The 21686-nt window shown below is 41.7% G+C and overlaps 1 protein-coding gene across 9 annotated transcripts in view; it reads right to left on the bottom strand.

Moving 5' to 3' along the window:
• Positions 1–19288, bottom strand: part of MAP4K3 (mitogen-activated protein kinase kinase kinase kinase 3) — a 115814-nt gene extending 96526 nt beyond the window's left edge. For 2 of the 9 annotated variants that reach the window (XR_004971870.1, XM_036334774.1), the window contains exon 1: positions 18828–19287. Coding sequence is in view for 7 of the 9 variants with exons in the window: in XM_036334774.1 (XP_036190667.1) it covers positions 18828–18923 (96 nt within the window). In the remaining 2 variants the exon portion in view is untranslated. Of the gene's footprint in view, positions 1–18827 lie in introns of all 9 variants that reach the window. The other 7 variants (XM_036334777.1, XM_036334771.1, XM_036334770.1 and 4 more) reach the window with 5 other exon arrangements.
• Positions 19289–21686: the final 2398 nt, after the last annotated feature.

Here is a 21686-nt window from a genome sequence, read left to right as displayed (position 1 = left end):
AAATCCTAGTGTGTGGTAATTTTAGATTTTTTACATTAATGTATTTTTAAAAAAATAGTTTTTAATACCACTCTTGGGGAAAACAAGAAATAAGTGGCAATTCAAAACACATCAACTTAAAAATAATATTATGCAAAATTTTCAGAAAAATAAGGTACATTCTCTTAAGAAAATGTTTCAGCCCTGGCCGAATAGCTCAGTTGGTTAGAACGTCACCCTGCTACGCCCAGGTTGCAGGTTCAATCCCCAGTCAGGGAACATACAAGAAGCAAGCAGTGAAAGCACAGATAGGTGGAACAACAGATCGATGTCTGTCTGTCTCTCAAATCAACAAAAGAAAATTAGAAAACGTTTTTGTAATGTTTTTGAGAAATTGCCCCTGCATCCCACCTCCATGGCCACCTGCTGGCAGATCGCTGTTTCCTACTCTGCCTATTGTGCCTCAATTCTTTTACGAGTGTGTATCAATCCAATACTTTAAACTTGTATGAAAAACAAATATTATGTAAACTGCAATTCATTACATAAGTGTTTATTCATTTATCCAAAAATCAAGCCACCAAACCCTATAGAGGATCATTAACTGTCACCAACAATTTCTGGAAGACCTAAGAAGTTCAAGAGGCTATATATTCGATGAGCCAGGTGCAATGAATGGCCCATAACTTGGGTATGGTTCACAACCAAATTTTGTTTTCGGGGAAATGACAACCTGTACTAATAAAGACCAAACTCCTTCTAGGAGATAAGGTGCTTTTTGAAAGTTATGGATCTCAGTTCCTAATGTATGGCCATCATTTAAAAAGCATGTAGATCAGCTGAACAAGCATCGGAATTGATGTTTAAAATTTCCTTCAGATTTTCTGTGTAACTAATCTGACTTTGCTTAAGCAACAGGAGAAATTAAACATGCTCTGCAACTGAAGAAATGAAAACTGCAAGCACACAATAAAAGATCTCTTACTTTTGGACTGACTGGTAGACAGGTAATAAATACAATCTAATTTCAGCTTAATAAGGACTTAACTGAAATAGCTTAATGGGGATAAATGCCCTTAAAACTGAGTGGGAGTGCCCTGGACGTGGATGGAGCGCTGGCCTATAGACTGTAGAGGTCCCCGGTTCGATTCCAGTCAGGGGCGCGTGCCAGGGTTGCGGGCTCGGTCCCCAGTGTGGGGCGTGTGGGAGGCAGTCAGTCAATGGTTTTCTCTCATCACTGATGTTTCTCTCCCTCCCCCTCTCCCTTCCTCTCTGAAATCAATTAAAATATATTAAAAAGCAAACAAACCACTGAGTGGGAGCAAAGGAGACAGCAAGTTAAGAGGAGAAGGAGCCCTGGCCCAGTGGTTAGAGCATCAGCTCGATCTCTGGTAGGGGGCACGCAGGAAGTAGCCAATGGTTGGCTCACTCTCACATCAATGTTTTTCTCCTCCTCTCCCTTCCTCTCTTTCTCTCTAAAAATCAATAAAAACATATTTAAAAAACACACACAAATAAATGGGCAAATTGTACAGTATGTGAATTATATCTCAATGAAGCTGTTAAAATATTTAAGACAGATGTGGCAGTGAGGAGGGATGATGCAGTGTTTGAAAACAAAGCTCCAGAATAACTAAGCTTTTCTATGTACACTGACCAATGAAACCAAATGCTAAACAGCCTCTGATGAAATAGAAGAGATGAGATGTTTCTGTGTTAACAAAGAAATCCCTTCAACTGATTTAGTCCTTGACTTGATCAGCTGCCAGCTAAATGCGAATTTCTGACCCACTCTTTTCTCCTCTGTGCAAGAGACATATGTGAAGAGGGTGAGAACCACATGCTTCCACCAGAAGGAAAAAATAACCTGGCAATCATGGTGGGATGGTTTAGGGAAAAGGGGGCGAAAAAGCTGTCTACGCTTTATTCTAGAACATTTTCAAAAGCATAAACTACTTTCCTCACAAGCACAATCTCCTCAACTAATCAGAAGAAAGCAAACCTCTCCTTTAGTAAGTACGCAATTCCATTTCTGCATGTTTGCCTTTTTAAGGAAATTTATTCTTTTCTAACCACTGTCTGTTCTTGCATCTAGGGAGCTACTTTGGAGATTTTTCTGATTATCACTGAATCACTTCTGACCCTCCTTCCTGAACAAACAGGAATACTTTTTAAAAAACCAGAACTAACAGACAGAGTTTAGCTCCCTGTTTTCACACACCTACTTTTGGCAGTGTAGCCAAATGCAAGGACTCCACAGGCAGACTGTCTGGGGTCCAACTGCCACGCTGCCATTTACTAGCTGGGGCCCTTTGGGCAAATCACTAAAGCAATCTGTGCCCTTCTGTTCGCATCAGTAAAATAGAGACAATTAAAGTTCCTACATCATAGATGGATTGAGACTAAAACTGGTTGTTCCATGTAAAAATTCACAGGACAATAGTTATTAGCACAGGATGTTAATTATTAATTCAAAGAGTAAAGAACAGCTTGAATTGAAAAACTTGTAAAATAAAATTGTGACAATTCCCAAAAAGCTGTAGCGAGACTGAAATACACAATAGATGGCAGCGGATGGAAGCCAGGTTTCTCCCTGCGGGAGAAGGAGGCTGGCTACAGATAAGCAACGAGAGAAGGCTAGAACGAACCATGTGGTGCTGGGTTACGTTCAGAGACATCCTTATGAACTCATGTTTAGCTTAAAATGCGTATAGATAGGTAAGTACAGAAATAATTACAGATACACATGTATACATGGGTAGTAATATGTACGTATTTTTCCTAGCTCCATCTATGGGCTGGGCCTAGAAGCAAGGGCCCATCAGTAACAGTAAGCGCACCCAGAGCCCATACCTTGGATTCTTAGACTAGTCTCCAAAGAAGGAGCCTGGGGTCTTTGGAGAAATGGCTGATTATGAACGGGGGCAGGGAATAAACATGATGAGCATGAAACAACTTATCCTGCCAGAAAGGAAGGCAGGATTAAAACCAAAATGATGGTGACATATCAAAGGGACACAGGAGACAACCTGAAAGAGAGCCCAATGGCTAAACGGAAACAATCTGAACAATTTGAATATTGGATTATAACCCAAAGTATAAAATAAATACCCCAAATCCATACTAAATATCAAATAACTCAAGGGCAAAGACACACATTTCCATACAGAAGAATTCCAAGCAATTTATATAGCTACTCCTTCCCTCAAAAAGGTGAAGCTTAACTGTCCACCCGCTAAGTGTGAGGCTGTGTTTAGTGATTTGCTCTCAGAGGAGACAACATAAAAAAGTAGGGAAAGTAACTTTACAGTGGAGAAACCTAGAAAACATTACTACAGCCAGGTGTCAAGGTCAACATCATAGTGACAAGTCACGTGAACAGCATGACCACCCCATCCTCTCCAAAATCCGCAACAGTCTAATCATGAGAGAGAAACCAGGCAGAAACTAAACTGAGAAACACTACAAAATATGTGGTCAGCACTCCCCAAACTGTCATCAAAAACAAAGTCCGTGAAACTTTCATCAGAGACCAGAAAATTCTGCTTAAAGAGACACAATGACTAAATGTAATGTATTCTGGATGGGGCTGTGGTACGAAAAAGAGACATGAAGGAAAAACTAGTAAAATTCAAATAAACTTTGGAGGTTAGTTAATAGTGACATACCAATGTTGGTTCCTTAGTGATGTACCATCCATATATATAAAACCCTAATATGCAAATAGACCATTCGGCGGAACAATCGGTTGCTATGATGTGCACTGACACCAAGGGGGCGCACGCGGGCGTCGGCAGCAGGCAGCAGAGAGTGGAACATGGCGGACATGGGCTGTGGCGGCATGGTGGAGCAGGTGAGCAGGGGTGCCAGACCAAGGAGGGGCGACAGTCGCTGTCTTCGGGGTGAGCCTCTCTGGTGGTTACTGAAAATATTTTGCTCCCGTGCACCGCGGTCCCGCTGGGTGCTTGCACCTGCTGCCAGTGCTTGAACCTGCTGTGGGCACTAGCCCAGCTCGCACCGGCAGCCGGCACCAGAGCCGCCGCTCATACCTGCTGCCGGTGCCCGGCGCCAGTCCCGATCACTTGATGCCGTCAGCGAGTGCAAGCGGTGCCTGCTGCCCCCGAGGGCTTTTCTACCTGCTTCTGAGGGGTGATCAGGGCAGCAGCCGCCACTCGCACCTGCATACAGCACCAGCTCCGCTCACACCTGCTGCTGGAGCCAGCCCCAATGGCTCAGCGCTATCAGTGGGTGTGAGCAGGGCAGGGCCCTCAGCACGTGGGAACAGCAGTGGCAGGAATGGGGCTGCCGGCAGACAGGGGACCGGGGATGGCGGGGGGAGGGGCTGGGCGGGGGCGCAGAGGATGGGCCGAGACCCGCCCCTGTGCCCACTGCAGCCTCGTGGCCCACAGTTTCTTTCAAGGTGCATGAATTAGTGCACTGGGCCCCTAGTGGTAATATAAGATGTTATCAAAAGGGGAAAACTGGGTGAGGTGTATGAAGAAACTCTCAACTACTTTTGTGATTTTTTATAAATCTAAAACTTTTCTAAAATAAAGCTTATGCAAAAAATTTAATTAAGGAATTAAATAAACAATTAAAATATTTTTTAAATGTTATGAGTTTCCAAAGATGAGTTTAAATTTTGGTCATATAAACAAAAATGTATTAACAACTGATCATATCAAGTAAATGGATAATTTCTGCAAAACACACTGCTAAAAAAATTAGATCCCATTAAGGTTAGTTAGTTTTCAGGCTTTTATAAAGCCCACCAAAATAAGTTAAATTATATTTTAAAATACTTTGCCAAAAATTTTAGAAAACACAGTCTGATTTAAATTTCAGACCTTTCATATGATCGCTTATAAAAGTAATGGTTATGTTACAGAAATATTCTTCAAATTTTAATTCAAATACTGGATTTTAGCATGATAAAAAACAGCTAAAGAAATCCCAACACAAACAATACAAGCCTACTGCAAAAATAGCAACTCTGCTCAGTAATTAACAGAAACCCTCAATTTTGGTTTTTGAAAGAAAAAAATAAGTTTGTCAAACCTCATGTAACCACAGTTTACTGAAGGAAAAAAACCCTCAACATTCCAAATCAAAACATCTTATATGATTAGCAGACTCCAGTGGTGTCAGTGAATCAACATCACAGCACTAACCAGAAACATGAGATCCCTAAAAGAAAAATGCCAAATAATGACTATGAAATAAAAATGACAATGACTTATTTATTACTATTCAAGCTGAATGACAGTCAAAAAGTAAACATAACTCTGCATGTGTCTTGTTTTACCAAAGGCTTTATATTTTATAATCTCTACTCAAAGCTTTTTGAAGGTTTGGGGCTAGAGTTTTTATTGAAGGGAGCAAGGGTGGTGCAGCATGGGGTGGGGACAGATGTACCAAGGAACAGAGAAGGGAAAGATGTTTTTATAATGACACTAGAGGCCCAGTGCATGAAATTTGTGCACGGGTAGGGTCCCTAGGCCTGGCTACAGATCAGGGCCAATCGGGGCCTTCTGGCTGCCAGCCGGGGCCTTCCTTCGTTTCGTGCCGCCCGCTGGTGGTCAACGCACATTATAGTGAGCGGTCGAACTCCCAGTTGGTCGAACTCCCAAAGGCACAATTTGCATATTAGGCTTTTATTATATAGGACTGTCCATCTGGTTTTCTATTCCCTAATGCAGCGGTTCTCAACCTGTGGGTCGCGACCCCTTTGGGGGTCGAACGACCCTTTCACAGGGGTTGCCTAAGACCATCAGAAAACGCATATATAATTACATATTGTTTTTGTGATTAATCACTATGCTTTAATTATGTTCAATTTGTAACAATGAAATTGGGGGTCACCACAACATGAGGAACTGTATTAAAGAGTCGCAGCATTAGGAAGGTTGAGAACCACTGCCCTAGTGCCGTCAACACTTTCTTGATTCTGCCAACTTTGTCACCTCCTAAGAATGGCATGGAGGAAGACGAGTGTGTAGGGAGGTAAGTACCTATTCCTGAGGCACTGAAAGGAAAACACAAATCCCAAAAATGATTTTAATGATGCATGTGTTGAAAGAAAACTCTGATAAAAATTGTGGGTAACCTCTATTTCTATTTACTCCATTATTCTTACCTATTTCAACTAGAAAATATTCAGTAACTTGTAAAAGCAAACCTTCTCCTAAAGACCTTAACTTTCACATACATGTGTACTTACAGCATAGGTCTGTTATGTCATATTTCATTCATTCACTCATATATCATACTTCAAAAGGAAGACTGAAATCATGACTCTTAAAGTCCCTGAATTCCTTGGATACTAAAGCGAGGAGGATGTTAGCTAAGAGCTTCTCTTCCTTTGAAAACTCACAGCAAAAGATGCCCCTTCTCTTGGCTCCCATCATTAAAGAATTCTTGTCCTCAAGTTTGCTCTTTCTTTTTGCACTATATATGTATCCCTGCACTGGGCCTTTTAAATCTACTAGTCTATCACTTTGGGAGGGGGGGGGGACAGGAGGAAGGGGGGAGGGTAGGATGGGTTAAAGAGGAATGGGATGACACTTTTCTACTTAAATCTACTATCTCAATCAATCTATCCAAAATCTAACTCCACATCTTGCTTCACTCAGCTTTCCAATCTCTCCAGACCATTTATGCCCCAAACATTCCCCGTCGTCATTAGTCTAACTCTTATCATTACCATTCACTCTTGGACTAGTGCACCATCTTCCAGATAATCCGAAATATCAGCCTGAGGATTAATACAGCTACCTGTCATCAACTACATCACAGCTACCTGTCTCTGCCAGCAAGTAGCTCACTATTACGCTTCTGTTCAAACATCTTCAATGGTTCCCTTATTTCTATCATATCTCTTCTTACCTTCTGAATCACTAATCACTAACCAGGATTCTTTGCCAACCATCTCAACAACTCCAAAAACCACTCTGCAGACAGCAAGGACTAGACTAGACTCAATGGACCCCAGTCCTTACCCCTCCCAGTGCTCTGCTATGCCTGACTCCATGCTACAACTTTTTAATAACTTCTAGCCTCTATGTTTGAACAGACAGTTACAGAGGGAAGACCATGCAAAGATACCAGGAGAAGATAGCCATTTATAAGCCAAGGAGAAAGGCTTCAGGAGAAACTAACACTGCCAAAACCTTGATTTCAGACTTCTAGCCTCCAGAACTGTGAGGAAATAAATTTCTGTTGTTTAAGCCACCCAGTCCATGCCCCTTTGTTATCGAAGCCCTAGCAAATTAATAAAAGAACCCAGAAATAGGCCCATACAAATACAGTCAACTGCTTTTTGATAAAAGCAAGAGGCAATTAAATGGGAAAAGAATGGCCTTTTCAATAACTGATACTGGAACAACATACACCTACATGTAAAAAAAAAAAAAAAGAAAGAAATGAGTCTAGACACAGACCTCACACTCCTCATAAAAATTAACTTCAATAGATCACAGACCTAAATGTAAAATGTAAAACTATAAAAGTTCTAGACAATGAGAGAAAATGTTGGTGACCTTGGTTTGTGTTTGGCAATGAGTTTTAAGATATAACACCAAAGGTACAACCAATGAAATTGATAAGCTGGACTTCATTAAAAACTTTTGCTCTGCCCTGGCTGGTATGACTCAGTAGTTGAGCATCAACCTATGAATCAGGAGGTCCTGGTTCTATTCCCGGTCAGGTCAGAGCACATGCCCCTGTTGCAGACTCCATCCCCAGTGGGGGGCATGCAATATCAATGATTCTCTCTCATTGCTGATGTTTCCATCTCTCCCTCTCCCTTCCTCTCTGAAATAAAAATATATTTAAAAAACAAATAAACAAAACACAAATGAGCAATCATGTCACAAAAAGACACAGAGGAACCATAAATGCTAAGTAAAAGAAGTCAGTCTGAAAAGGCTTCATACTGGATGATTCCAACTATATGCTATTCTAGAAAAGTAAAACTATGGACACAGTAAACAGATCATTGCTTGCCAGGGGTGTATACTAGTAAAACAATGATAATGAACACTAATTTGGGAGATTTAAAAACACTGTATAATCAAAATAAGATACAACACAGAATAAGAAGGCAGTAATTGAAATTTTGCATTCTAAAGTCCATATACTTTATTTTCTTAAAGAAAACTGAAAGATATTAACTTTATTATGCATGTTGAAATTTTAAGGTAATAACCGAAAGTATAAAAATAAAATGTATAACTTTTAACCCAATTGAGGGGGAAGGGGAAAAATAGAAGAAAACTCACTGAATACCATCCAGATAGTAACCAAAGCAGGTTAGAAAAACAAGATAGGCCTTAATGAATTTGGTAAGTACTATACTGCAAATCAAATGAGTCTACTTCTTCAACTGGCATTTGTCTGTATCTTGGATACTTGAAATATATCTCACATTTCCCAATATAAAAACCCTTACTTTAGGCAGAATGGTTGTCTATTACCCTATCTACTCTTTTGGTATGGCTTTCCTCATAATTCTCTATAAATACAAACATAGTACTCCTTTAAGTCCCAGGTCAAGATATACTCTTTTGGGAAGTCTTCACCAGATTAACCCCAGTTTATCTTTCACTTACACTGATTTTTTTTTTTATCATATTTATGTTATTGTCCTTTTAATTGTTAAAACACTCCCTTAAAAATGATCTTTAGAAGGTCTATTCCATTTAAGCATATTTTGTTTCCTCAACCAGAACACACACTCCTTAAAATCAGAAAAAAAATTCTTTAAGATTTTATAAACAATCTAGTACAGTGTTATTTATTTTTCACTTAAGGATGAAGAAAATCTTAAGTTATTTTTCTTTAATAAGCTTAAAAATATAAATTTTGCAACATATACACACATGTATCTCACATATACAAATAAATCAGGTTTCTAAAGACTTTGTTCTAATCTTTAGATAAGAAAGCTAAAGTGCATAGCTTTTAACATAGTCATTTCCCGTTTCTTTTCTTTTCACTTTTGCCAATTTTAAAAGGAGTCCATATGCTCACAGCTAAAAATATACAAGGTTAAGTCAAAGGAAGTCAGACACCACTTGCACAGTGAGGATTTTAATACAAACTGAAAATGCAGTTCCATTTTATTAAATAGTTATATTAATTAAAATATTAGTAGAAAAAGCTAGAGATAAATCTATAAAAAGAAAAAAGGTAAAACATTGATGAGATGTTAAAGAAGACCTACATAAATAAATGGAGAAAAATACCGTATTCATAGATCAGAAGACTCAATGCTATTAGGATCTCAATTTTCCAAAAACTAAACTACAGATCCCACGCAATCCCAATAAAATCCCAGCAAGCTACATATGTGATAAAATGTCACAAAATCATGCACAAAGACATGAAAAAAATGGGTGCATGCAAAAAGTGGTGAAATCCATGGGCTAGCTAATTACACTGTGCTACTCAATTTCTCGTTTTGATAATGCACTGTAGCTATGTAAAGATGACACAAGAGGGGAAGATAAATATTGGGCGCAGAGACCTCTTCGATTTCTTTTTGCAACTTCCTATGAGTTTGTTTCAAAATATGTTAAAACAAAATCTCAGGGGCTTTTTATATAACTTGAAAAGCTTATTCTAAAATTTATACAGAAAAAGCAAAGGACCTAGACAGTTGCAAAAAGTAGAAAACAGTTGAAGTACTACTACCTGATTTCAAGGCTTTCTATAAAGCTACAGTAAGCAAGACAGTGAGGTAGTGGTGAAAGTACAGCCATACAGCTCAAGAGAACAAAATAGAGTCCAGAATATATCTACACATGTATTGTCCAAGGCGCCAAAGCAAATTCATTTGTGATTCATTTATAGGAAGTTCTAGAAGAGCTTTTACAGTGATAGAAATCAGAACAGTGATTGCACGGGGTGGGGGATGCCCTACTGACTGGGAAGGACACAGTGAACTTTCTGAGGTTAAGGAACTGTTCCCTCTTAGTAAGGGCATGAGTTACACAGTTATATATATGTCAAAACTCATCTAACTGAACCACAAAAGATCTATGCATTTCACGGTAAATAAACTATAATTTTTAAAATATACAACAGCATACAAGCCTTGTAACATATTTGTCTACAAGAAAATATACCAAAATACTAAGAGTTTTTTCTCTTGGGAGTTAAGTTATCATTTTAATGGTTTTCTTATCGTCTCATTATTCTTTCTTTAAAATGTACATATATCATAATCAGAATAAAACAAGAAACATTTTAAAACTTTATGCCATAAAAAAAAAAATCTAGCCCATATTCCTGTTCCGCTCACTGATTCCTTATGTCAACCACCCTCCCAACCTGTAGGACTCTTCTTCAACAGGATATATCTTAGTACATCCTCCTGGTATTCCCTCAGTAAGAGCTGGGAGGAAGGTACTGACCCTTATCAGTTTCTATTAGTTCAACAGACACTGCTAAAGAATTGCTATTCTCGCCATAACTGGTTTGGCTCAGTGGATAGAGCGTCGGCCTGCGGACTGAAGGGTCCCAAGTTCGATTCCGGTCAAGGGCATGTACCTTGGTTGTAGGCATATCCCCAGTAGGGAGTGTGCAGGAGGCAGCTGATCGATGTTTCTAACTCTCCCTTCCTCTCTGTAAAAAAATCAATAAAATATATTTAAAAAAAAAAAAAAAACAATTGCTATTCTCCACAGGGGGTGCGGGGGGATTTTATTAGAGTTTCTTTAGAATAACCACAGCAAGAAAATAATGAAAAGAAATCTCACATATACCTCTTTATTTCCTAATAAAACATCTAAACTTCATCATAGCTCCCTCTTCTCAACTTTATTGTCTTGGTAACTGATCATTCTGCAACTATTAATTTATTTGAACAAATATTTATAAAGTGCCTATAATGTGCTCCTCAATCAGGCTTAACACTGTGAAGTCCCCTTTGAATCATTGTTCTCCATCCCATATTTCTCCACAAAGCTGTCAAATTTTTCTCCAAGACGCTTTTCATCTGGTCTCCCCCTTTTCCATTTCTTCTATTGGTTTTGTCTGGCCCATCACCACCTACCTACCTCATCGTTGGCTTACTCCATGTCATCTTCTAGCACAATTCCGGGGATCCCTGGGGTTATTTTTTGAGAGTCTGAAAGGTCAAAACTATTTTGCTTGTAATACTAAAAAGTCATTTGCCCCCTTTTACTGTGTTGATTTAGTGCAAAAGCAATGATGGTCCAACTGCTAGTGCCTTAGCACACATCAAAGCAGCAGCCCCATGATGCACTAGCAGTCATCATATTCCTCACTGCCATGCACTCACAGGGGGGGAAAAAGCCAGTTTCATTTAAGAATGCCCTTGTTGAGGCATACACATAAATTAATTGTATTAGATCCTGACCCTTGAATGCATGTCATTTTAATATTCTATTTGATGAAATGCTGCATACCAAAGTGCAATGGTTGTCTCCAAGAACAGCATGTGTGACTGTCAGTTGCAAACTGCACTAGCCACTTTTCCACAGAACACCATTTTTACTGACAAACTGTGATTATTCATGCTTACATATTTGACATTTCCTTGAAAATGAACTGAATGGATCTGTCATTTCAATGAAAAAAACAACAGTGTTTGTTGCAAGTGATGCATTTAGTCATTTCAAACAGAAATTTGAATCTTGGTAAATTTCTATCCACTGTCAATAATTTAAGACTTTTTTTTTATACAGAAAGAACTTTCTTACCATCTCAAATTTCTAAGAAGAGTTTAAACAAACAAAATAAATGTCTTATTTGAACATACCTAAGTTTTTGGTCAAATCTAAAATTCTTCCTCAGAGTTCAAGAACTAAGATAGGTAATACATCACAGGAACACAAACCTATAATCTCAGGTCAAGGCAGCTGGAATTCTGAAGTGTGGCATCTTCCAGAACAACAACAACAAAAAGGACAGTAAGAAACAAAGCTACAGCAGAAAACATGGTTTTCATCTCTTGAATCTAAGGCCTCTGGTATTAGGGAACAAAACTCTCTTTCTAAAAGCCAAATTTAGTCACATAAAAAAAGGAGTATGTAATATAAGTACATATATTTAAAATGACAGTATCTTCATATACATAATAATAGTTATGAGCATTGCTTAATTTGCAGAAGATACTTACATTAAACCGCCTGTCACAGTTTAGGCTGAATAATAATCCACAATGCTTAATTCATTCTGCACCCACAACTGCCAGTGGTCTACGTCAAGTCCAATGCCACCTCCACTACAAAACTAGCTGTGAGTTCTCTCAACCAGAAACAAGGATCTCTTTCCTCTAAACTCATGTAGCACAAGTTTTTTCCTCATGTCAGTTCATTTACTCATTCCACAAATATTTACTAAGAGTCTAATATGTATCAGGCATTCTTTCAACGATACAGTAAAACAAAAACCCCCAGCTTCCTGCATTCACATTCTAGTGCAGAGAGAAAAGCAATGAAGAAATAAATATGGGGTGATGCATCCCATAATGAAAATTAGGAAAAGTAAGGAGCAAATTCTCTATGAAGCTAACAAAACTTAAAGGTCAGGCCCCCTCACGTGCATGGGCCTCTATGAGTTTTGAAAGTTACTGAGACATTGCCCTAGCCAGTTTGGCTCAGTGGATAGAGTGTTGGTCTGTGGACTGAAGGGTTCTGGGTTCGATTCTAGTCAGGGGCACATGCCCAGGTTGTGGGCTCAATCCCCAGTTGGGGGCGTGCAGGAGGCAGCTGATCAATGATTCTCTCATCATTGATGTTCCTCTCTCTCTCCCTTCCTCTCTGAAATCAATAAAAATATAGTAAAAAAAAAAAAAAAGTTACTGGGACATATACTGTATGTAGGTGGGGAGAAGCAATCAAATTGTTATCAGGCAACATTTTATGAGCATTTCTGATTGATTAAATGTCTAAAGAAATCTCAGAAGAAAAGGACTGCAGCATTTTGTTGGGATTTCTTTTCTCATTCTAAATAAATATTCTGTCACATCTAATTTTTTTAATGTTTTTGTTTTCTTAATGAGAGCTCCCCAAACTATAAAAACTTCAGGCTCTTGTAAAATCTGGATTCATCCCTGGTAAAAACTGAAAGTGAGGGCAATGTGCTGTCTTCTATAGGGTGGTAAGGAAGAGACACGTCTAAAAGGTGGCATCTGAGCTGGGACCCGAGGGAAAGGAAACAAACCATATAAATATCGGGGGAGGAAAGAATTCAAGCACAGACAGCAAGTGCAAAAATCCCGAGGCAGAAGCATGAGGAGCAGAGTAAGTGAGGAGGACAGGGACAAGAGAAATATCTATACATAATAATAAAAGCATAATATGCTAATTAGACCAGACAGCGGACGTCCCTCCAGGCGACCTTCCGGATGAAGCTGCGGATGCAAGGCCTGAACCCCTTGCATGAATTTTGTGCATCAGGCCTCCAGTGTAACAATAAATAATACCAGATACTGACAGCAATTAACAATTACTAAGTACTATGTGTCAGGCACCGCCCTAACCACTTTCCTATGCATTTCCATTTTACAATTAAGGAAACTGAGGCACAGAGAGAAGGATTAAGTAATTGGCTCGAGGGTGGTGAAACTATGCAGTCTGACTCCAGAACCCAGCACTAACCTTGCCATGCTAGAGGTCGGTTATGTAGATATAATCTCTCAAATAGTAAGAGATTTAAAGTGCCAGAAAAGATAAAATCAACAACGTTTTGATCTTAAACTATGATAACTAAGAGTAGGTACACATTTTATGTTCCTGTAAATTCTTAGTACCAAGTCTTGTCATTTTTGCTACTCCACCCACAGTCCCTAATACATTTCCGTTCATATTATAATTATTCAATGTAGTATGGTTATTCAATGTACTCTCAAGAGAGAACTACCAACTATTCATTCTCAATACAAAATAATGCATTAGGTTTTCTTTCATAAGTTAATATATATAAATATACACACAGATCAAATCTTGGGAGTTAAGTAATTCCTTCAGGGAATCAGATCCATATCAAAATCACATAACCTGGAGGTTAGTTGTATGTGTTTTTAAATGCTGTAGAGAAATTATCCCATAGTCTGTCCCATCATCACTTTTCATCTCCAATAACTACTGATGTTGAAAAATTCTACCTTAATTTACCTTAAATATTCAAGCAATCTTTCCAAAGTTTAGGGACATTTCCTCTGATACCCTTTAGACTTTGTTCTCCATGGAAGTAAAAATAAGCATAACCCCAAATAACCGTGTTTTCTTTTTCTTTTTCTAAATGCTTAAGGTCTTCATGTCCCTCATCAGAGGTGAGGTTTCAGAACTAAGTTTTCCTGAAAGGTTCTTCTAAAACACTAATCTAAGAATTAGTGTTAGATGATATTATCATAACACCTGGAAAGATGCAGTTACAAATAAGCCACTATATAATTCACTAAATACTTGAACATACAAATTAATTTCCTGGGTTCACTGCCCAATCTTCAATTTTTCTCCTGTCAGTTTTCATACTGACTCCAAGTCTGTTTACACAGACTACCATGTGAATACTACTTTGGAGCTTAGCCACATTGCAGCCTCTGCTTCAGAGGAAATGGCCTCCAAACATACATAGATAAAATAAACTTCAACATTTCTAAAGCATGTTCTACCAGGCACTAGCTCCAAGGACACGCAATAAACACTGCAGAGAAAAAGAACCCTTAGTCAAGTAAGTTTGAAGTTTGCTGGGTTCCTGACCACAGGACTCCTGTCTTTAATACTAAACGCACAGTCCTGCTTTCCCTGGAGCATCCCAGCCACACTATGGAAAACGCCCATGAAGTCCAGTTCGGAAGTAAAAGATGATTCCAAGGCTTCAAACTTATGAATGAATTGTCAACCTTGGGGCTCTGACAAAAAGGGGTGTGAGGAGAGGCGCACGCTTGGAGGAAGATGTGGTCTGGGAGGAGGTTAGCGGGGCAATGGGCTGGAGCTCAGGAGAAAGCCCACGGCTGAGACCGAGGAGGCGTTCACAGGGACTGGGCGGGGGTCATGAAACTAGGTAAGATACTTCCCGAGGAACACATGAAGGCTGGTCCTTCAAAACATCCTTTGCCTTGCCCTTCCTCCAGCTTTAGGATCTTCTGCTTCTCTCTAGCACTAATGCAGAAGAACATCAGGACATAAAGAGTCTTAGGGCAGGAATAATACAAATTAAACTGGAAAATTTCATGAGAAAAGATAGCATAATGCATGTGAAAATCATATCAATGTTGATAATGTGATCTGGTAAAAAAACAACAACAACAACAACAACAACAAACAAAAAAAAACACACCAACAAACAAAAAAACTACCTAATTTCTCCAAGAAAACCCTTTCAAATGACAAACCTACAGGTCATTCATTTTTTTTTTTCCTTTTGGGGATCACTGACCTCTTTGAGAATGTACTGAATGCTATTAAGTCATCTCTCCAGAAAAACATACATACATACAACATTAATGCTATTAATTTCAGAGGCCTTCATGGGCCTCCTGAGGACCAATCAGAACTCTCTCTAGCTGTCAACCCTAGGACCCTAGGTAATCCTTGCTACAGATATTTCAACTGACAGATAAAGCCCACAGTTACAGGACATAGTTAAAGGCAAGTATAACTTCTTTATAAAAACAACAACTATAATCCCATGTAGTTGAAGACAGCACAGAAGAAATACATATTTGCATTTTTTGGACCTAGAAAAAATAAAACCTCATTTGTTGACTAAAATTCAAGTCATTTATTTAACACCATAAACAGAAGGGCATATATGATGGTAATACCTTCACAACAAAACAGCCCTGAGAAGCTAAATGATTTTATAAGGCCACATAGCTAATAAGTTCCAGATCTTCCACTTCCTAGTTCAATGCTTTTTAACTAAACCATGCCACCTGAACTATAATAAGCATTTTACTACACTGGAGTAGGATAGTTTTCAAAATAAAAATCCCTTAAAATACCAATCTTCTAAGAATGACTATAAATAATGAGGTCTCTAACTTATTTCCTTAATCCATTTTTGGTACCTAAATGCTGACAAATTAAGGAGTAAATTATATATATTGGCTTTTAAAAACAAACCCTCTGATGCCTTTCTCTCTAATCAATGCAATTTATATAAATAAGAAAAATCTAAAACAGCAAAATACAAAAAAAAGTTATCTTTATAGCATAAACATGATTAGAGGCAAAAATACAAATAAGTTTTGTATTAAACTGTGGATTATTTAGCAAGCAGTGGGTCTAATGCCAGCAACTACAGGGAGTTTTTCTGCTCTGGGTCCCTGGTATTGGAAGAGTCTGACAGGCAGGAATCGGGCATCTATCGTGTGATGTCCACTTGGCAGATTACAGCAGTGAGGCCTAGCGGGCTGCACAGCAGGAGCTGGGTATCCCAACTGCTACTTAAAGATCCCATGGAACTCAGAGCCTGGCTACAAGAGAAACGCTGAGCTAAATGTGTGCCTCCGTTTCTCCCCGGGAAACTCAGGAATACATCGCCTGCCCATGCCCCATCTTTACAGAAGCAGTGCTGCCTCTTGGTTAAAAACGCAGTCTCTGAAGCTGACTGTTTTGAATTCTGGCTTTGCCATCTACCAGCTTTAGCAAGTTACTGTAACCTCCCTGTGCTTCAGTTTCCTCAACTGCAAAACAGAGTTAATAACAACAATGTCTATTTCATAGGGTTGTTGTGAGGATTAAATTAACACATGGAAACATCTTAGAGCACTGCCTGGCAAATAATAAGCACTCTGTAAATATTAGTTTTTATTATCATTATTTTAAAAAGATGACAAGATTAATCAATTTATACCTGTACTGCACTTAGATGTTCTTAGGAAATTACAGGCCTTAATTTGTTTACTTTTTAGTCATGTGGCTTAACTAACAGCTGTTTTTTCTAAATATAGTAAGTGCATGGCCAATTATTCTTGTAAAGAACTGAAAAAGAACTCACTGTACACACTGCCACCTAAGACTTATACATTAGCAAAGTTTTAGTAACTTTTCATCTGAATATAAGTTGGCTCCTTTACCAGCTGTAAGCTACTTGGATCCCTTCATTTCAACTTTTACAATCACCACCAATTCCCAAACGCACTAATAATGGTTATTTTTACATGAACTATTGCAATGGCTTCCTAACTGCCCCCCCCCCCCCAGCCCACCCCTCCAACCCTACTCCCTACACTGCAGAAGGTAGATCTTTCAAAAATCCAAACTTAATTTCACTCTCCACTGTCCTAAAGAGAAGTCTGACCTCCTTACAAGCTCTAAGGGCCATCCTCCCTCTCCGGACGCTCAGGCCACACAGGCATCCTTTCAAATCCTTACCTCCGGACTCAGAGCCTTCACAAGAATGTGCTCTATTTGGCATAATTCCCTCTCCCCATTGCCTCCGACTCCCTAAAGGCGATCAGTCCTCCTGTGACATGCTCTCCTAACCCTAATCTTAATCCTTTCTCCTTTAACCCTAATCTTAATCCTTTCTCCTCTGCAGCACAAAATAAAACTGCAATAAAGTAAATGGTTGTTTCATGCTGTTCTTGTCTCCTCCCCCCCCCCCAAAAAAATTATAAACTCCAAGTGGGAACATGTCTGTCTTTGTTACAACCCAAGTGCTCTGATGCCCTGTGCCCTATACATAGCAGGTGTGCAGCATACACCTGTCTACGGGGGAAAGTGATTAAGTGACGGTGGAAAGCAAATCATCCACAAACCAAGACTAACGCAGAATACTGGCTGTACCGTATTAAATATCTAAGTCATATGCATGGCACTGGAGTAAAAGTAAAAACCTATTGCTTAAACGTGGGCAAAATCAAGTGAAGACTTAAACTTGCCAAAGTCAAGTTAAGCTGTGTGCATCCTCAGGGTTACGTGAAACAGGAGTTGTTCCACTCTGGTTACCAGTAAGAAGATCCACAACTAAATCAAGACTGCTACCACATTTGGCACTGTCCTCTTCTCCTCTTGGCAGTCTCCGCGAGGCCAAGAGTTGAGCTGGCCAGGGAAGAGTGATTTGTCTCCCCCATTTAGAAGCGGTCCCTCTACAACAGCAATGCTGTACTACTCACGGGCTTTGAATTCTAACCTCATCAAACCAGTACCTTGCCGAAGTATTTAATTCAGGTGTTGTGTTTTTTTTCCCCAGTGACCTATGGGTCACTGGAAAAAAACAACACAATTTTAATACGGCATCAAAGTCCAGTTGGACTTGGAGAAAAGTTTCTCTTTCCTAAAAATAAAAATAAAATAAAATCATGCTAACTAGATCGCTTTTACAAAAGAAAGGCGTTACTTAGAAAAAAAAAAAAAAGAACTGGTATGCCGATGCTCAAAGGCTAAACACTGAGGGGCTGTCGGTGTTAGCTGCCCAGCGTGATAGCCACACCGGGGCCTGGTGGGTGGACAGCGGGCCGGCCAGGTCCGTCGGAAGCGCGCAGCTTTGACAGACGCCAAAGCCCTGCGGTCTGGCTCGCCGCACCGACCCCGCCGCGCACCAGACGCCCGGCCCCTCCGCGCGGCGAGGCGCAGAGCCCCCCGCTGCCCGCGCCCCGCGCCCCGCGCCCCGCGCCGCTCAGCCCTCCGGGAGCGCGCGTGCAGGGCAGGGCAGGGCAGGGCGCAGGTACGCACTGGGAGGTCTCGGGGTTAAACATTCGGCCCTTTGTTCGCTCCCGGGCAGCGGAGCCCCGGGCACCCGCTCCGCCTCCTCCCCCGCAGCCCCGGGCGCCAGCGCCTCCCGCCGCCCGGGCTCCGCCGCGCCCCCTCCCTCCCCCGCCTCCCCGCGGCGGGTCGGGACCCCGGTCCCCGGCGGCGCGCCTTTACCTTGTAGACGTCGCCGTAGGTGCCGCTACCGATGCGCTGAATCAGCTCGAAGTCCTCCTGCGGGTTCCGGCGGGACAGATCGAAGCCGGGGTTCATGGCGGGCCCGGGTGCCCCCCGCCTCCCTCCCGGGCCGGGGAGGGGGGGCGCTCAGGGGGCCACACGGAGAGTGGGAGCCGCGGCGGGACCCCTGCTCCCCCGGAGGTCACAATCGCCCGGCTCCACGCTGCGGCCGCCGCTCCCCTCGCGCCGCCGCCGCCAACGACGGCGACGACCGGGCTAACCGTCCCCGCCCCTCGCAGCCGCGCCGCGCCGAACCCCGGTCACACCCACGGGGAGAGGAGAACGCTCGCAGCCCCTCGCTCCGGGTGAAGCACCAACATGGCTTCCGCCTTGGCCGCTCCTCCCCCTCCCCTTACTCCGGCTCCTCCACCCTCCTCCCCTTTTCCCGGCGCCCGCCCGACTGCGCAGCCGCGATCCCGGAGGGAGCGCTCCCTGCCCCGCGCGCTCCAGGCCCGTGCGCGCTCCGGCTCCGCGCGCCTGCCCGGCTCTGCGCGCTCCGGCTCCTCGCGCCTGCCCGGCGGTGCGGGCGGCCGAGCTTCGCCCTTTCAGTGGCCGCGGCTGGCCCGGGTGCGGGAGTGTGCCGGGCTGCAGGGGTCCGATGCCAGGAAAGGGTTGCCTGCCCCGGGGACCGCGGGCAGGACCGGCGGAGAGTAGCTCCTACCCATGTCTGATTGATTCCCTTGTTGACGATGTTTTACGTTGCTGGGTCAGGTCCCAATGCTAAACCGGTGGAATAGCTTTAGTTTGCAAGACAGACAATGTCCCAAACTTTAGAAGCAGGTACACAGAGGACACAGCCAAGTACCACAGACTTACTGGCACTGTGGGGAAGGGTTTCCCTGAGCAAAGCCCCTGAAACAAAAGCGAGCAGTGCTTGCCCCGATACCCGACCCCTCCGGCCCTTGGTGTTGGCCTGCCAGGATGCAAAAGAGGACAGGCCAAGAGGGCAAGCCGGGAGGCGTGTGGAGTGGGCAGGGCATGGGAACCTCGAGGAGCAAGAACACACAGAGCGGCCTCCAGCAGCCGGCGTAGAGGGCGTGGGAGGCAGGCAGAGCGCAGCACTGAAGCAGTGATTGACCTCCTCACCAGAGACGACTGGATTATCAGACTCTGGGCGGGTACTGTGCAAGCTGTCAAGCAACCTCGCAAAGAGGCGGCGGAGGGTGGAGCGTGGACAAGTCCCATTCCTGCACCTGCAGTGTAAACACGTGACGATCTGGAAGCTCTTCACCTGCCCAAGGCCCCACCCTGCTCAAGACCCAGATTTCCAGCATTACATCCAGTCTATGTGGACACCAGTGCTGCCCAAGAAATCATGTAGGTATGGAGGGTTAATTTTCTGTTCTCGATAAATTGCCCAGTAGGCATTTCCAAAAGGTTTAATCAAGTCGGTGATGGCCACCTAGGCACTGCCACTTTGGAGTGTTACTTCAGAAATGCTTTCCTAATACCTTTAAGCACCACACCTTCTGACCACTAATATTCCCTAATGCCTACTGGCTCCTGAGAAAGGAGATCTCATCAAACCTGTTAGGGATAGAATGAATATAATCAAACAATAGCCAAGCATTCTACTTAAGGTTAACTTCATACATTTTTTATCTTTTCAATCCTTTTTCCTATAGTAAGACTGCATATTTGCCAAATTCCCAAAGAAGTTTACTCTGAGTATCTATGGAGGAAAAGATGTTGGAACATGACCATATTCAATGATACAAGTAGCCTTTCAATTGTCTAATTTTTACATAGATTAAAGTATCAGCATTATGAGCATAATACTTGAATTGCTCCCCAATGAATACTTATAATTGGATTTCTTCTAGATGGATCTACCTTAAACCTGCTGACTAGATGTTATTCCGTGGCCAAGGATCCTGCTTTTGCCTGTTTAAGGCACTTGCTGGGGGCACAGAGTGCAGGCCTTCCTTCTGCCTGTCCATATTTGGAGAATTGTTTGGCCTCTTTAAACAGGATAATCAGCCCAGGATTCAGGTAAGCAGATCTAACAAACTATCCCAAACAGGAACCAGTTGTGCTCTCTTTCTCTGCCTTTTGAAAGCTGGAATGCCAAATTCTCAGGATTCTCAGGACTGAATGCGGCACAAGACCCGTTCTAATGGTTTCACTGTTTTGTTTGCGAGGATTATCATCTGTGCAGATAACTTTGCATTTGCATCACTAATAGACTTCTTTCAAAGGGAAAGACATTTCAGTAGGGCTGGGACAGTCTTTAAAGTTTTGTTTGTTCCTTTTTGGCAGGGCCAACCTAGTCCTCTTGAAAAGAGATGGATTTCCATGTAAGGGCCTGATTTGCCATATGGGTTTCAACATAAATAAAAGGGTTTGTGCAATTAACTGCTCACAAAGAGTAAAATATTACGTTCTTTGTATTGTGTACATACAACCATATCCGATGTCTTTTTTATTCTAGTCTAACACTCACTTTACTAGAAGTAACACTAATGATCACACTTTCTTTAAGTCAGAGAAATAGCTTCCCTCTTCTATGATTGGAAGCATCCTTAGAAATCATCTAATCCTTTCAAATAAAAACTACTTCACAGCATCTCTCCTGGGTTTACCGCTGTTTGGATGCAGCAGGTCCATGGACTCATTCCACATCATTTTGTTATGACGTTGATGAGATGCTGTAGGAACTTAACTCTTCTTTATTTCAATTAGCCTGTGGGAAAACTGGTTTCATTATATGTCATTTCACCACAGTTCCAAGAACCTAGGAACATATTAAGTACCTAAGGACTTACTGTATCTGCAGTAAAAGGGAGCCCACTGCTTCCA

This window comes from Myotis myotis, unplaced genomic scaffold (assembly GCF_014108235.1).
Source record: "Myotis myotis isolate mMyoMyo1 unplaced genomic scaffold, mMyoMyo1.p scaffold_m19_p_14, whole genome shotgun sequence".
Classification (NCBI taxonomy): Eukaryota; Metazoa; Chordata; class Mammalia; order Chiroptera; family Vespertilionidae; genus Myotis; species Myotis myotis.
This window is presented reverse-complemented; position numbering and strand designations above follow the sequence as displayed.